This window comes from Plutella xylostella, chromosome 5 (genome assembly GCF_932276165.1).
Source record: "Plutella xylostella chromosome 5, ilPluXylo3.1, whole genome shotgun sequence".
In the NCBI taxonomy this organism is placed as follows: domain Eukaryota; kingdom Metazoa; phylum Arthropoda; class Insecta; order Lepidoptera; family Plutellidae; genus Plutella; species Plutella xylostella.
In genome coordinates this window covers 6,836,770-6,854,595 of record NC_063985.1, presented here as the reverse complement: position 1 = coordinate 6,854,595, position 17,826 = coordinate 6,836,770, and the positions used below count along the sequence as shown (strand labels likewise).

The window sequence follows — 17,826 nt, the reverse complement described above, 5'->3', positions numbered from 1 at the left end:
TTCTCGCTATGTAGTTTCTACCTTAGAGTACCTATACCTCTAAGGTTGCTACATATTCATATAAGAAATAAATTAGGACTCTCATAAATTTTCATCAATTTATTGATCTTACGGGCAAAAATATATCCTCCTTTTTTCGAAGTCGTTTAAAAATGCAAAGTGTGGGTGGTACATAAGCGTTCATAGACAAGATAAAATTAAATAAATTTTGCAACTCTTGTTCTTGTCTATGGCTACGCCATCTTGCTTTTTGTTTCATTTTCACAAACGTCACCTTTTCCTTTGGTGAGCAAGGTGTGTTCACGTGAGGTTGTGTGTTTCCTCCGAAATAGGTCACACAATCCTCAGAATTCCGTGAAATATTCTTGTAAAATAAAAAAAAAACACAAAATATATAAAAATCCAAAAAAATAGTAAAATAACAAAATATTAAACGGGAATCACTCGATTTTAAGTTAGTGTACGTAAGCGTGCAACGTGGTCTAAGGAATGCGATAGTCGACATAAAGAGAAAGTGAAGTTCTATTTCCTACGAATAAGTTAATGATTATCATATAACGATCGCAGTGAAACTATCAAAATGAATCCTGGTCCACCTAACTATCCCATGGCATCTTTGTATGTCGGGGATTTGCACTCCGATATAACTGAAGCCATGTTGTTTGAGAAATTTTCAACGGCGGGCCCCGTGTTGTCCATCCGCGTCTGCCGTGATATGATAACACGGCGGTCTCTCGGCTACGCTTACGTGAATTTTCAGCAGCCTGCTGATGGTGAGTTAACTTTCAGCTTTTTTTGCATGTGTTAATTCCAAGGTCAATTCTCATTAATCATCCTATCTTGGTTACCTACCACCTAAATGTCCCAGCATTGTAACTAAAAAATCTGTAAAATTTTCAAATAAAACACTATAATTCAATCGTACAATTCCCTTGTATTTTATGATGCAATAGATTTCATATTGAGCAATCCTCCTCCAAATTCCTCGTTATTAATTAATTATTCCATTATACTTAATTACCTTTAATTATCACCGCCGCGCCGCTGCGATTTTAGGTTTTAACGTTACTCCACTTTACTGAAGGATGCTTAACTTGTTCTTTTGTTTTTAGCTGAAAGAGCCTTGGACACTATGAATTTTGATATAATCAAAGGAAGACCTATTAGAATCATGTGGTCCCAACGTGATCCCTCTTTGCGTAAATCTGGTGTTGGAAATGTTTTCATCAAGAACCTTGACAAGACTATTGACAATAAAGCCATGTATGATACATTCTCTGCTTTTGGCAACATCTTGAGTTGTAAAGTCGCCCAGGATGAGACTGGCGCATCCAAAGGATATGGATTTGTTCATTTTGAAACTGAAGAAGCAGCTAACAAGTCCATTGATAAAGTAAATGGCATGTTGCTGAACGGTAAGAAAGTTTATGTGGGCAGATTCATCCCTCGTAAGGAACGCGAAAAGGAACTGGGAGAGCGTGCCAAGCTGTTCACCAATGTGTATGTCAAGAACTTTGGTGAAGATTACTCTGATGAGTTGCTCAGAGACATGTTTGAGAAGTACGGACGCATCACCAGCCACAAGGTGATGTACAAGGATGATGGCTCTTCAAGGGGATTCGGTTTTGTGGCCTTTGAAGATCCAGACTGTGCAGAAAGAGCCTGCATGGAATTGAACGGAAAAGAGCTTGTTGAAGGCAAGCCATTGTATGTGGGACGTGCTCAGAAGAAAGCTGAGCGTCAAAAAGAATTGAAGCGTAAATTTGAACAGTTGAAATCTGAGCGCCTTACTCGCTACCAAGGAGTTAACTTGTATGTCAAGAATCTGGATGACACCATTGATGATGAGAGACTTCGTAAGGAGTTCGCTCCATTCGGAACCATAACCTCGGCCAAGGTGAGTTATCTGTAGATATACATAGTAGTTTACAGTGCCATGTACTATACTTGGCACAGTAGTTAATTACTAAGAAATTATACTCTAAGTTCCAACTCCAAACAACCTGTTAGTTTAAAGCTGCAAATTGATAAACCATGCCCTACATGCAGTCTGAAGTTGATGCAGTTCTTATAAGAGGTCCTTACAGTCCTAAGATACACTTTAGAAGATAATGATTTAGTTCATATAAGACATCCTCATAGTCCTCATTTTTAATGTTGTTATTTTTTTTTAGGTTATGTTGGAAGATGGCCGCAGTAAAGGATTTGGGTTTGTATGTTTCTCATCTCCAGAAGAGGCGACCAAGGCCGTTACTGAAATGAATGGGCGCATTGTTGGAACCAAACCACTGTATGTAGCATTGGCTCAACGCAAAGAAGATCGTAAAGCACACTTGACATCTCAGTACATGCAGAGGATGGCTAGCATGCGTATGCAGCAAATGGGTCAGATCTTCCAGCCAGGCGGTGGTGGTGGCTACTTTGTACCAACTCTGCCTCCGGCACAACGCTTCTATGGCCCTGCCCAGATGACCCAAATAAGACCTTCCCCACGCTGGACCGCACAGCCTCCTGTGAGGCCTAGTGCTCAGACTGCTGCATCGGGCTACCCCAACATGCAAGCGCCATTCCGCCCCGCGCCGAGAGGCCCAGCCCAAGCCGCCATGCGTACTTCATTGGGAGCTAGACCCATCACCGGTCAACAAGGAGTTGCAACTGCTGGTTCCATCCGCGCCCCGCTCGTCGCTCAGGCTGGGCGTCCCGCCGGGTACAAGTACACTGCAAACATGCGCAACCCACCGGCAGCGCAGCCAGCTGTCCACATCCAAGGCCAAGAACCACTTACTGCATCTATGCTTGCTGCTGCACCACTCCAAGAGCAGAAGCAGATGCTGGGTGAACGTCTTTTCCCACTCATCCAAAGGATGCATCCAGACTTGGCAGGTAAAATTACTGGAATGTTGTTAGAGATTGACAACTCGGAACTTCTGCACATGCTGGAGCATGGAGAGTCTCTGAAAGCTAAGGTGGACGAGGCGGTTGCTGTTTTGCAGGCTCACCAGGCCAAACAGCAAGCCACCAAGAAAGAGTAAATTACTGAATGATTCTGGCCATACTATAAACTTGGCCAATACGTTTTAAGAACCAGTACTATTTACCTGCCACACTAATTGCTTTTAACATCTTGCAGTTTTTTTATCTTGACATTATAAGTTAGTAATTCCACTAAATAATAATAAAAAATAAAATAAAAATTGAAAAAGCTATGAAAAAAGTGGAGTGCACTTTTCTTTCTGAGTATGATATTGATATACTGGGAGTGCAGATCCGCGCAAAAACAAAGAAACTGTCAATATTTCTACATCTGGCTACTGGCTCTTAATTCTTCACTTAGAAGTCTTTGGTTTAGTTTTTTTGTCATTTAAAATTAATTTTCTTCTTTTTATTTCTTGTCTCTGAAGATGGACTTGGCTTTTTGTTCTGCATATGTATTTTATTATTTACTTTGTTAGTCAGTTCTTTTCTGGTGTACTGTGTATTGTAAGCTCAGTCCCCAGTAGAGCTGATGGGGTATTTTGTAATATTTGTTACATTATATTCTGTGAAATATTCATATTAATTGTGACTTTTATTAACAACCCCTCCCCCCCTAAATTAAGCGCGATTAAGAAATGACCGTATAGGGCGGTGTCTTCAACCACTGGCTGACTATTGACTAATGCACCGTAGGGCAATCAAATTTTATCAGTATGTAGTTGACGCATGGAATGTCAGTGTGTCTTGTCCTAGCAAAAAGTTTTTTTTAGGATAAATGAAAAGGCAATAAATAATTTTAAGGAAATTTATTTTCTGTGTTTTGAATGTACCATGGACAGTGCTTACAATAAAGCATAGATGGTTACATAGAATGTTAAAGTGTTTTATAACTTTTTGGAATACATGGAAGAATTATTTTTTATATTTTCTTTTAAATTTTAAAATAACAGCGGCTACAGGGTACCTACAAACTATGTAGGTAATTGGCGATTATTAGCACGAGTAAAACTTACAATATAAGAAACATACTATAGTATGTAGTAAAAAAAATGACACTTAACAACTAGGATAGTCATTACAAAAATAAATAACGTCTTTTTGACAACAGAATTAGCTTTAACTAATAAGAGTATTAACGTCAATTAACAATCATCAATGGAAAAGTATCTAACACTATAAATCTTTATTGTTTAGTGTTTTTAACACGAATAAACACAATAATAAAGCACAAACATAACAAGAATGGCATGCTAATACAAGTCAATTTATGCAATCGATATGGTATAACATAGGGAATATTCTTATAATCAGTTCCAAGTGTAAGGCCTAAATTATTGCCAACGAACAACATCTAAAAGTTTTCACATTCAGTACCTACTAATTGCATTTTCATCCTTACACAAGTAACCTAATTAATACGTTGATAGCGGTGTAAGGGCTTTTTCCCTACAGAAATTTACCCGCGCGTATCTTGACCGCGTGCAAAGTGCCCGCTCCCCTATCATTTCCTACATGATTTCCCTGGCACGCGGAGGTATGGCCCGGAGCACGCCGCCATCGAATTAACACATCTGGAAAAAAGCCCTTATGCTCCTGCACAGTCCGCTCACTGCGGCTGGGCGCCGAGGCGCGCGCGGCCCTCCGCCACCAGCGCCTTGTTGAGGTACACGTCCTCGTCCGTGGACGTGTCGATGAGGTCGAGCGTGATGAGCGGCTCGCTGAGGTTCAGCGGGTCGCGGCCCACGTCCTTGCAGATGCCCACGAACTGCTGCTCCACGCACAGCTCCTGGAACCGGATGCAGTCCTCCACCGTCCAGTCCTGGTGCAGCGGCCACACGTCTGCGGGGTGGAGTGGTTCATGGTTTATTCAAGTGCAATAAAAAACTCAAGAGCAGGTTTCAGTTGGTAAGATTGACAAGAAAGTACTCAAAGTTCTCACAGATTCTTTACAGATTACCTTAATCTCTAATCAAAACTTTTATTCAGAATTCATATCAACTGATACAAATATTAATTAAATAGAGAACATTATGTCAAATGACAATTTGGAATACATAAAACAACCAGTGGAGGGAGACACACACACACACACACAGTTAAATAAATACACAAGGTCTATACAGTACCATAGAGTCTGGCCTTGATGGCCTGCGGCGGCAGCGAGCGCGCCAGCGGCACGGAGGCGGGCACGGGCCGCAGCGAGGCCGAGCCCAGCAGCGCCAGGTCGCCGTAGTCGCAGAAGTACACCGACACCATCTCCGACGACACCGTGCCCGCTATTATGACGCTGTAGGAGACATTCGTGGAGATTAACGCTTGAGCATGGGAATGTCGAGAATTTGAAGGGTAGAAAGCTGAATTTTGACTTATAGGTACGGTCAGACTCTAGGTTGATCTTCGACATTAAGTTACTTCTTAATAAAACATAAAATATCGAAGTAAGGTTTTGTCGGACTTTAGATTTGTGTAATAAATTCAGTTTTAGACCCGAATTTGACATTGGTTTTCGGCATCAATAGAATACTTGAACTTCAAAATAAAGTAGGGTCCATACCCCCCAATCAGTTGAAGGGTTTGAAGAGGAATGCCTATTTTAAATAGTTACTACCGCAAGCTTAGATTGACATATTTACACGTCGTATACCATTTGTCATATTAATAGTTTTTAGATAACTAGGAACGAGCACTATAAAACAAAGAAAATATTTGATAATTGGATCTAGAAATTCGATAACAATCTTCTAGTGTTTCGACACATGCGTGACTAGGAACACAATCACGTCACGAAAGTGGCGATTAGACAAGTGTTGCACAAGTATGTGCGCAATGCGCTTTCACTCACCGATACCAGGAGTTGTCTTTGTCGTAATATCCGACGTACAGCTCCCCGCTGGCGGGCGACGGCGGCGCGTCGGCCTCGGGCAGCTTCGGGCACTCCGTCTGAAGCGACGCCATCATGTCTCGCAACGCGTGGCGAGTACTATTCGGCTGGACCTAATGAAACATTCATAAGCCCACTTGAAATTTCATCTTTATTAGTCCATCACACAAATGTATAAGTTTAAACTTTGTTCAAACACAGATGTATGTAGCAACTATTGGTTAATTCTAACGGAATTCTCTGATATTAAAACTGTGTTAACTATAATCTCGGTCACTTTCTCCATTATGCTAGTCAGTTTTAAAACAGCTGATTTACTGTTTATTTTTTGCGTATTGGTCTTGCAATGCAACTAAAAGTTGCTAAGTAGGTCGCGTACATCGACCTACCAATTTTAATTCTATAAGAAAATGACAGGTAACAATAACAAGTAGGTTTGTGCGTTGATAAGAAAAATTGTGTTCAATTAAAAATTATCTGTTGCTGTGCAAAATATTCATACTGTTTAGTAAAATAAGATAAGAATGGGCGAATCAGCCGAATGGACCGATAACGAAATTAGGTCAAGGCTCAGATGACAGTATTCTTGTAACCCTTGTACATAGTTAGCCTTCAATACAAATACCTACATTCAGCGTAGCTATTTAATTAGAATGTAACCGATTGTAGGTTTCCAAAAATATAACTTCATACCCTATTTTACCTCTTTTCCTACCCCTTAGGGGGACTAAATAGAATTTGTTTTTCATATTTTGGAAACTATCCTATTATAAAATGGACCAGGTTATGCATTTCACTTAGATACCATAATTTTAATAAAATAAGTATGGCGCCATGATGAAACATAATATACACTTGTCCAAAATTTATAATGCACATGCAGATCTTCATACCCGAATCATTAAATCGTAAGAGCCTTAAAAAAACACTTGCATTTTGCACCTTGTTCGAAAGAAATAGGAGTCAATATCATATGTCACATAATCGAAAACAACCGATCTGTCAAAGATTTCTATGCGCATTATCAATTTTGGAGCACTGTACTGATGTGTGGTCCGTTGTAGAAGTGTAAAAACAATTTTATTATGATCTTATTTGAACAAAAACATATAAGTAATCATATCACACCTGTGATGCGCTTGTTGGAAATCCCATGGTTTTGACGATTATATATACCATATTTGTGCACGCAAAAATAATCAAATTATTCTTTATGTGTTTTTTTAATAAGACACTTTTAAGGCCTTTATACAGTGTGTTCCAAAAAGGGTATACTGAGCCGATACCCATAGACTAGAATATTGCCGATACCTTCGTGTGTAGCATGTTATATCTAAGACCGGAAATGAAATCAGAATGTTAAAATTAATTCTCCATACTAAAAAGTTATGACCAATCGTTGTCGTGACCAATGTTTCTGCTTAGTATACCTACCTTTTTTTTGCAACCCTGTATTTCGGGAAGATGAACGTTTAGATTTTATAAAAGCTTTTTTCCTCATTGTAAGCACTCAACATGTGAGATTGATCCTTATCATCAGCAAGGTACAGTCAGCTGCATAAGTAGCTATACACTTTTGTACCTTGTCAATCTGAAACCGCCTATCCATTCATTGCAATATTGACGGTTTGGTCAGTTTGATAAGGTACAGAAATGTATAAGGACTTATGCAGCTGACCGTACAGATTTGCTGAGGCTGGCCCAGCACCTAATCACGCAATTTATATAAAAAAAATACGCAGCGCAATACAATTCAAAAAAACTCACAACAAAGTTCCACGGATTAGCCGCCATCGCGATGTAGACGTCGAAGCACTTCCCCGGCGGCGGCAGCGGCGGCGGCGGCAGCGGCGGCGCGGGCGCGGCGTGCGGCTGGCGCAGCGCGTCCTCCCCGCTGCTGCGGAAGATGCGCTCCTTCTTGCGGTGCAGCGCCTCCACGTGCTTGCTCGTGTCCTCGTCGTTGCTCTCTTTGGGCTTCGCTCTGTGCAAACACGGGTTTGGAAATGAATGAAATGAAATTTTTTTGACGTAGAATATTAGAATTACTTGTCAAAAGTCATAATCTACCACCATTTCACAAAGTCCCCGTCATTAAGGAGGAAAGAAATGGCGAAAGAAACTAATCGAGCATCTTTTCAACTTTTTCTTATAAGTAATAATAATAAAAAAAGATGAGTAAATAGCTGAGTCTGCAATAGACGATCCAAGGAATTTTACATACTGAATTCCTCGGATCGTCTGGTGGAGACACGGGCTCAGTTTTTTTTTTGTAAAATCTGCAGTATGTAAATGCCATGATATGTCTATGGTACAAAAATTACAATGAAGGGTAGAATAACAATTAACATCATTAATCAAAAGCCCAAAACTATACCATTCAAAAAATCCTTATAGGTAATATTGTATTCTCTACCGGAGCTACCCACTAACACTACAGCAACTCACGTCTGCAGGTACTCGTACTCCATCAGTATTGCGTTGTTGACGGAGGCGAGTATGTTCTGCGGGCCGGTGCGCACGAACAGCTCGGCGTGCGGGGGCCCGGCGGGGGCGCCGAGGGGCGCGGGGAGCGCGCGGCACAGCACGCCCGACGTGAGCAGCAGCTCGCGCAGCCGCGTCACCATGCCGCTGGCGGCTCGCTCCGCCGCGCCCAGACGGACTTGGATCGCCTAGACAATATAAGTATACATGTTAGTTCAGGTGATTCAGGCAGGTATTGGTTGTAATTCTGACTGTACAAATTATACATGTAGGCCCTGTTTCACAATGTCTGGTTAGTAGCTACCTGTGAGATATTTTTTTTTTACAAAGAGTGACAGCATGTATTTTATCTCACGTGTAGCCACTAACTAGACATTGTGAAACAGGGCCTTAGTGACACATGACAATGACAGTTGATAGTGTAGCTACGTGCTAACTTTTTCGAGATTTATGTCGTGTGCCAGCAAATGCTCCGAGATCATGGTGCACCCTGTATGTATGTACCTGGTGCGGGTACGCGTTGAGCGCGGGCGAGAAGGCGTGCAGCGGCACGAGCGAGGAGAGCGGCGCGCGCAGCACCAGCCCGCTGTCCACCAGCAGCGTGCGCACCGTGCCCTCGCCGTCCAGCCCCGAGATCATCGTGCACCGGACCCTACGGACACAATTGTAATTAGAATGATTGGTTGGTCAAACACAGAGGTAGAATATCTGGAGCTAGCGATTGTTGGCTGATGATGCTTCTTATAGCAATACAAATCTGTCGGTATGGATCGTCAGCGATGTTTCATATACCTCTAGGTATCTAGGTATTCTTTTCTATGGATTTTTTGAAATATACACTCACGGCTAATGAAAATGTTACACTGAGAAAAGCACCAAATTACTGCTAAACTGAAAAGGCTATAGCTTAATGACGCCTTCTGCAACATTGAAGTACATTTAACAGAACATCAGGATATTAGCAACTAAAAACGGTAAATATATTGTTCTAATTTTAAATTAAATATTTGAAAAGAAATGGGCTCGTTTGGTGTCGGCATTTTGTGAGTGGAAGCTTTTCATGGCCGTGAATGTATTTTATTGTGTCGTATATAAAACACAATTGCCTATTACTAACCAGTCTCCATCAATAGTCCGCACTATGTAGAGCGGCGCGGGCGCGGCGGGCGGCGGCGGCGGCGGCGCGGGCGGCGAGGCGGGCAGGGGGCGGCGGTAGGGGCCGGGCGCCGTGAGCAGCGCCAGCGCCGCCCGCACCAGCGCCGCGCCGCCCGCGCGCGACACCCACACGCGCCCCTCCTCCGTCACGCAGCCCACGCGGACTTCGCACGCCTTCTGTAGGATAGATAATACAGTGCGAATAAAGTAAAGTCATTACTGGAATATAAAATTAATGAGTATGTCAAAATTGTCTCGTCCATCCAACGGTTGTCTGGTAGAGATTGCTTTAAGCAATAAGACGGCCTTTTTTGTACTATTCTATATATTATAGGTCGTCATATTGTAATGTTTTCTTTAATGGTGTAAAATAAAGAGTTTTCTATTCTATTCTAAAATGGCGGTAGGTACAAAAATATAAGTAGGTTGTATAGAGCTACGATTAGAGCGAGATGCGATGGGTGTGATTCTTTGTTGGCGCGGCTTAATTGTGTGGACCTGTATATCAGTACCAACATACTATACGTAGAGAAGCTATCTACCGGGGGGACTGCATCAAAACATTAAAAAAAAGATAGAAGATTAAAATACGAAATCTTGTTGCATTCTTAACAAAAATAAAACAAAACAACACCGAACCAACCTGAGTAATACTGAAGGCGCCGGAAATGCAAAAATCATGTATGATCTCCTTATTCAAGTTCAGATCTCTGGCAGTAGAGGTATCATAGAGCACGACGGAGACGGCGGGCTCGGCGGGGTCGTCGCGCGGGCCGGGCGCTTAGTCATATATCCTTTACAACTCGAACAAAAAAAAAAGAACACTGAACCAACCTGAGTAATACTGAAGGCGCCGGAAATGCAAAAATCATGTATGATCTCCTTATTCAAGTTGAGATCTCTGGCGGTAGACGTGTCGTAGAGCATGACGGAGACGGCGGGCTCGGCGGGGTTGTCGCGCGGGCCGGGCGCTTAGTCATATATCCTTTACAACTCGAACAAAAAAATACAAAACACCGAACCAACCTGAGTAATAGAAAAGGCGCCGGAAATGCAAAAATCATGTATGATCTCCTTATTCAAGTTTAGATCTCTGGCAGTAGAGGTATCATAGAGCACGACGGACACGGCGGGCTCGGCCGGGTCGTCGCGCGGGCCGGGCGCCGCCACCAGCACTTCGCCCTGAAGGCGCGCCCGCACCAGCTCGCCCGCCTGGCTGCTCGCCGCCAGCTCCTCCGCGCCCTCCAGACGGCACAGGATCGCCTAAATAATAATAATAATAAATCATTTATTTCGGACTGATCCATATTTTGTTAGTAACAATGAACTTAAAAATTATGTTAGTAATGGTATTAAATTAAATTAAAATGAAATACAACAACTAAAATGGATCAAAGTCAAATGTTTTTATTCATCGTATAAATATAAAATTTTCTGATGAACGTAAATTTTTACAATCTACTCTCCGTTCGGATAAGGGGCACTTTCAGATCACGAGTTAGGGCTCGCACACATAACTGCGAATTAGCATCGCATCGCAAAAACATCTCTCTCCAACTCGTAGATGTTCCATAAGAGAGTGTGACGTCGCGCGTGTTGCGAGCACGCATCGCGCAATTCGCAGTTTTGTGTATGGGTCCTTAGAATACATTGTTGCGCCACGTCAACCAGCCCGCACCAGGCCAGCGTGGTGGACTAGGCCTACAACCCTTCCTTCATTGGAAGCAGACATGTTTCGCCACAACGTCAGCAGGCGTTTGTTATTTCTCGTTACATCATTGTTTATGCACTGACGACATGTTATCATAGAGTTTATGCAATGAGTAATTGAGATAAGTAGTAAATAATACCTGCGCCGGAAGTTTTCTGAATTGCGGCTCCAAGATCTTAATTTTATCAAGTGAGACCACGTCGTCGTCGCCATGGTCGCCGAGGAAGACGGTCGCCCTGTCTTCTTCAATTTCTAGAATTTTAGCTCTTTGCCATCCTCCATCTTCTAAGTTTACGGCATACCTGTTTTTTTACGGAATTTATTAACGTGTCTCAAACAAGTTTGAATTTCAATATTTATCGATAAATATACCTCAATAATAACAAGAAAACTAATGTTTGTAAAATATTCCTTCATCTATTATTCATTTAATAGGTCGTACGAAGTGACGTAACACAAAAACTTACCATGCATTATTGATTAACATGGACTTTTCGACAGATGTACCATATCGATCGTAATGTCTGCCCATATCAGCCAGGAGGGCCTCAAATGCGTCCTGAAACCAATAAATTTTAAAGTTCAATAATATAGACAGAACTGGTTAGAGGTAAGCAAGAGAAAGTCTGACCAGCAGTAACAAATCAAAAAGCAGGCTGTGTAAAAAAAATATACCAACACTATATTGAACTCCGATTATCCTTAGCCATATTTCCAGGGTGGAGTTGGCGACAGTGACGAACACGTTCCAGTAGTTGTCATCGGGGAACTGCAGCGGCGGCAGGTCGCTGTCGATGGACTCGTCCAACACGGTGGTGTCCGCGGGCGACGGCGCTACCGGGCTCTGGAAACAACCCAGCTGTTACACAAGGCAATAAAAATGCCAGTCATTTTGTAATTACATGTATTATAGTTATTAGTATAAAACAAAACTTTTTATAAATGTCGTAAACAGCGTAATATGTATTACTTTCATAAGTGCAATAATAAATGGGAAGCGGATGGAGATACTAGAATGTTTGTCAGATTTTTATGAATATAGGTTTTCATTTAATTTGATATAATTAAATTCGGTATATATTCGAATACATACCTCGTTATTTGGTAGAAGTACTAAAAGACCGTTAACAACTCTGTCTTTTATTATACGAGGACAGTTTTCCACTAGCTCTTGCCAGTTATTTGGTAGGTTTTCACCATACTTTTCTCTAAAAAAATAACAATAAATAAAATATCTTCATATATAGGTACTATTGAATTAGGTACAGTTTGAAAATAATTATTATTTGTTGTAGTCGCCAAAGTTCTTTTAAATAATGAGAAGTTTACATCCACAGTGACAAACAACGACGTTCATGAGTTTTCACGTTAGTGCAAGCAGTCATGGAGCTCGAGAAAGGGCACTCTGCAAACAGTTGGTTTAGCGACAAGACAACGGGTCTAAAACTGATATACGACAAGTGTGAAGTAAACTACTGAACATTTTTAGTTATGACATGTCGTAGTAATGATTACTATGATTAGTCGGAGTTCAGTAGTGTCGAACTTAAGACTTGTCGTGTTATTATCGTAATTCAGTTTTAGACCCCAAGACAACACGTGAAAGGCCATGCATGGTCGCAGCTAGGTCGGTGCGTACCTGTAGAGATGCGCGACGGTGCTGGCCCACAGCCCCGCCTCGTGCTCCGCCACCAGGTCGGCCAGGCTCGCCAGCGCCTTGCTGTCGGAAGACGTCGGGAGCCCCCCCATTTGGGAACTCTCTATAGAAGCCAGCAGCTTCACTGCCGCCACTTCCTTAGCTATTTCTTCGGACGGCGCAGAGTCAGGGTAGGAAGTGGCCTTGTATTGATTACCTACCTGTATAAATGATTATGTTGTTTTCATTTTTGCTCAGTCATAAAACAAATTGATTCGAATTAAGCACTGCAACCAGGCACTTCATAGGTACATAGATAAAATAAATTATATATTTTTAAAAAACAACAGTAAAAAGCAAATTCTTTCATGATAAATAAAAATTTATACAACAAATAGATAATTTAAGATTTATTAATCAGAACTTACTTTAACTGAGCAATCATAGCTAACTGGTCCACGCTTTGGCCTAATGTCAAGCACTTTAAAGACGGGTTGAGGCAGTCCAAGCTTCTGACAAGTCCATTCCAGTTTTTCCACAGAGGATGTGGAGTCCGGGGGAGGTTCCAAACTATGAGCGGGAGCTACAGTTGATACCGGTCCACTATTCTCCTAAAGTTTGAATGTTAATTATTATTATTATAAGCCTTTTATTAATCTGATAACAATTATATTTACATTAGTACGTGAACATTAATTGTTTCATGCAATTAGTTTTACAATATAAATTTCAGTTGCATTGAGAATTTAACAATCATTATTTCATGCAATTAATTAATTATAATTATATAATACAAAATGTAATAACAATTTAATAACATCAGTATAAATAAATATTACATGCACTTAAATAACAATTTGTTTTATTTTGCACTTTAATTATACAATTGATTTAATTTGTGTAGGTACATACTTATTAATGACATTGTTTATTGTTCAATTTGATTTAATTAATTATTTAATAAAGACATTATTATTTATTATGTTATGTCATCAGCTTGCCTCTCGGCATAGGCCTCCCCTAGAGCCCTCCATTTTCTTCTATCCATTGCAGTTCTCCTCCACAATGGTCCAGCAACTTCTTTTATGTCATCTTCCCATCTTTTCCGTGGTCTGCCTCTACTTCTTTTTCCTTCTCTGGGATACCACATTGTAAGTTTTCTGGACCATTTCTCTATTGGACTTCTTAGCATGTGACCGACCCATTTCCATTTCAGTTTCCTGACTGTGTGTATTATGTCTTTTACTTTTGTTGTTTTCCTTATAGTCTCCAGTCTCATTTTGTCAGCTAGTTTTACACTCAGCATACTCCGCTCCATTTTACTCTGGCATACCTTTAGTTGTCTGACGTGGTTGTTGGTCAGAGCCCATGTTTGGCAGCCATATGTCAGGCATGGCAATATACATGAGTCAAAAACTTTTCGTTTTTCTTTTATACCAATTTCAGGATTTTTCATTACTTCTTTTAATGACCAAAAGCGTTTCCATCCACTATTTATTCTATTTTCTATCTCTTTTTGCATTTGATCTACTGGAGATATAATTTGACCCAGATATGAGTATTCATCCACATATTCAATTTTGCAGTTGTTCACTATTATATCAGTTTTTTCATGGTTGCTCATAATTTTTGTCTTAGCGGTGTTCATGGTTAGGCCAACTTGTTTACTTTCAACTGTTAATTCCTGCATCATTGTTTGTAGATCTTTGGGATTGTCGCTTAGTAAGATTAGGTCATCAGCGAATCTAAGGTGGTTTAATTTTTCCCCATTGATGTTGAGCCCATAAGTATCCCACTGTAGTTTTCTAAATATGTGCTCCAGAACAGCTGAAAATAGTTTTGGGGAGAGTGGGTCGCCCTGTCTTACACCTTTCTTGACCTGAAATTCTTCACCTTCCCGTTCTGTTTTGACCTTGGCTGTTGAATGTTTGTAAATTTCTTTTACTAGTCTTATGTACTTGTCCTGTAATCCTTGTGTTCTTAGGGCATTCCAAAGTTGTGTATGCTTAATTGAATCAAAAGCCTTATTGTAGTCAATGAATGATAGGTAGATGTTTAAGTTAAATTCTGAGCATTTTTCAATAATCTGTTTGATGGTGTGAATATGATCAATGGTGGAGAAGTCGCTTCTGAATCCAGCTTGTTCAATTGGCTGGTTTTCGTCGAGAATTTTAGTTATGCGGTTCAAAATAATTTTGGAGAATACTTTGTAAAGATTCAGTATGAGACTAATTGGTCTGTAATTGTTAATGTTATCCTTGTCGCCCTTTTTATGCAGAAGTATGATAGTTGATTTGGACCATTGCATTGGTATTCTTTCTTTTCTCAGTATTTCGTTGAACAGATCAGTGATTGTTCCTATTACACTCTCTGCACATCCTTTAATAATTTCATTTGATATTTTGTCTATGTTAATATTAATCTTTAATTAAATCTTAGTAAGCATACATCACATACATTATAATATAATGTTGTTCAAAGTACGAAGTTATAAGAACTCTAGGTGAGTTCTTATATTTTTCCCTTTACATTATACTTACTGTGCATTCATTAGTCATAGATGGTAATTGAAGAGGTATGAGGTCCACTGTGTTCAGACGGTCTCGTAAATTTGAGAGTCTCTGAGATGCTGAAACTTTAGTTGGTTTAGGAGCAGGTTCCACTTCAATTTTAGTAGGTTGTTTAACCTAAAAAAAAAAAGTAAAAGACAATTTGAAAATCAACATTTAACATTTAACAAGCTACAAGATTGCTGTTAATAATTATGTATTACCTGTTCTGGAGGAGGTGGAGTGTCCTTCTTGGCTGTTGTTGTTGAATTATTTTTAGCAGTGTTATTATGAGATACTTCAGAATGATCCGATACTGTTCTACTGATGACTTGTTTCGAATATTGGTTCGTATTTCTTGTTTCGTTCGGTTTGCTGTATTTGTTATACTGAAACAATAATTACATTTATCAAACAAAAAGCCCTTTATAAATAGATATGAGGAAATTACCAGGTGATGTAATGAGCAGACTCTAGATCAAATATTCTTTATTCTTGCCATATGATTACGAACGGAAATTCTATAGAACAAAATTGTAGAACTTTAACAAAACTGTGGTTACCTTGTTAAAGGACGGGTTACTGTTGTAGCCATATGTGCGGGGCGGAGGACCCTTTGCTCGGTAGTACTGGTTGGAATACTGGTTATTATAGTTTGATTTGTAATTGCCAGATAATGCTGCAGGGGTTCTCCAAGAATCTTGTCTTTTAGGAAATCGGCTCTGTAAATATTGATTATGGAATAAAAATAAAAGTAGATAATGTAGAGTATAAAGTAGTAATAAGTATGCCTCTGATATTGGTCTCCTACCACAACATAAATATGTTAATGTTAACTGTTTACTTACAGGATAATTTAACTTTGGGCCGGTCTTTTTGCTGGATTTTTGCTTAGCCACCATAGTAGCAATGTGTTGCGTCTCTTGACTTGCAATAGCATCCACATACCATTCGCCATTTATTTCTTTCACTTTGAATCCAGGGACATCTTGAAATAGCTTTTCTAGTGAAGGATATCCTAGCCTTTTGAAAGGTATCCATTCCCCTTGCAGTTCTTTAAAATCACCTGTTTTGTAAAAACATAAATTAAAAATTCTTCTTACAAACCAAGATCAATAACAAGCTATGCCTCTCATGTACTTACGGTTACATTGTTTGATAGTGAGGGCACCTTTAACCGATATGAGGGTAGCCCTTAGTGCCGAGATTACTTGCTCTTTATCACCCATGTCAGACCTATATCTAAATAATATAAAAAAGAGTAGTGTTAGGAAACTCTTGTGGTATTTATCTAAAATCCTTGGTATTAACCACTCACATCCCGGCGACCATACCCAATTAAGTTTTTTATTCTGTATGTTTTTTCAGAATGGGAAAGGTTAAAGGGCCCACAAAAAGAACAACTTTTCTGAATATGTACATCATCATTTAATTTTGATTTTCACAATATTTGGAATAATATCATTTTACCCTTTAGAAATTCACAGATGAAAAGTAGACTATCTTCCACAGCCTCAAATATGCATATGAAATTAACAGTGGACTTATGCTCCTTGAAACATGACACATAAAACTGCATTCAGAAAGTTTTCATATACTTTAGTGTTATTGTCCTAATGTGTTATGGTCAAATTTAAGTTCCTTAACTAATCTAAAGTCTTTAGTCAAAGAATATATTGATTCAATAGGGGGTAGAATGTAGCTCTTAGCTAGTTGATTGCAATGAAAAAAAAAGTGAGGAACTAACATAAAACACCGGCGAAGTTGGTGTAGTACTTAAAATTACCTGATACACGGCTGACTTGGAGGATACTATGATATCACAAGAATATCATGCTGTGTTCAATCACTTGACCAGGGACCATCTAAAACAAGAATGCATGCTTCAAATAATCGCTTGCATTTGAGAATGTGACGTGTAAAAGAGAAATCACAACATTAAAATGTCAGTATAATTTGGGCATTTGAAAGTAGAATCCATGACCAATTTATGATAAAAATATCACAATAAAGTACTTAAAAACAATAAATATGTGCGGATTTATCTGTTTTTAAACTTACCGAAATATAATGAATTTTTCAAAACCTCCAGTACAACCGCAAAGTGCTCGCTATCTTCGTTTGAAGTTGACATAGACAAAATAAACTGACGTTTACTAGTTTTAAATTTTATTAGCATACAGAATAAAATAAGAGGTGTTTTTTGAAGCCACATTTAGAAAGCCGACACACTAGCCGACCGTGCCACACTATCAGTCGCGGCTACGGCTGACAGCCGCGTCCGTTAAGTCCGTATGTAGACGTCTTTACATTGTCTTTCGGGAAATGTGCAGCATTAAAGAACTTACTTACTTCTCCAACGAGAAGGCAGCATCATAAATTTACCACCGCAGCAACGAGATTATCAATATTATTTTCTACTCTTATTTGCCAGGCT

The 17,826-nt window shown here is 39.8% G+C and overlaps 2 protein-coding genes across 2 annotated transcripts; one reads left to right on the top strand and one right to left on the bottom strand.

Annotated features, from left to right (window-relative positions):
• The first annotated feature begins 263 nt into the window (after positions 1–263).
• LOC105393824 (polyadenylate-binding protein 1) lies at positions 264–3,559 on the top strand. Its single transcript, XM_011565635.3, has 3 exons — positions 264–773; positions 1,113–1,897; positions 2,175–3,559. Exons 1-3 carry the CDS (start codon positions 581–583, stop codon positions 3,030–3,032), a joined length of 1,836 nt encoding a protein of 611 aa, XP_011563937.1. The 5' UTR covers positions 264–580; the 3' UTR covers positions 3,033–3,559.
• Positions 3,560–3,767: 208 nt separating this feature from the next.
• LOC105389476 (tudor domain-containing protein 7A) lies at positions 3,768–17,554 on the bottom strand. The gene is made up of 21 exons (XM_038113122.2): positions 17,451–17,554; positions 17,176–17,254; positions 16,534–16,631; positions 16,238–16,455; positions 15,953–16,111; positions 15,614–15,778; positions 15,381–15,527; positions 13,269–13,451; positions 12,844–13,061; positions 12,298–12,412; positions 11,884–12,048; positions 11,672–11,763; positions 11,344–11,506; positions 10,520–10,756; positions 9,456–9,670; positions 8,843–8,990; positions 8,303–8,526; positions 7,625–7,838; positions 5,819–5,970; positions 5,103–5,263; positions 3,768–4,815 (listed from the first exon to the last, which is right to left on the bottom strand). The coding sequence occupies exons 3-21, from the start codon at positions 16,616–16,618 to the stop codon at positions 4,583–4,585; spliced, it is 3,294 nt and encodes a 1,097-aa protein (XP_037969050.2). The 5' UTR covers positions 16,619–16,631; positions 17,176–17,254; positions 17,451–17,554; the 3' UTR covers positions 3,768–4,582.
• Between the last annotated feature and the right edge of the window lie 272 nt (positions 17,555–17,826).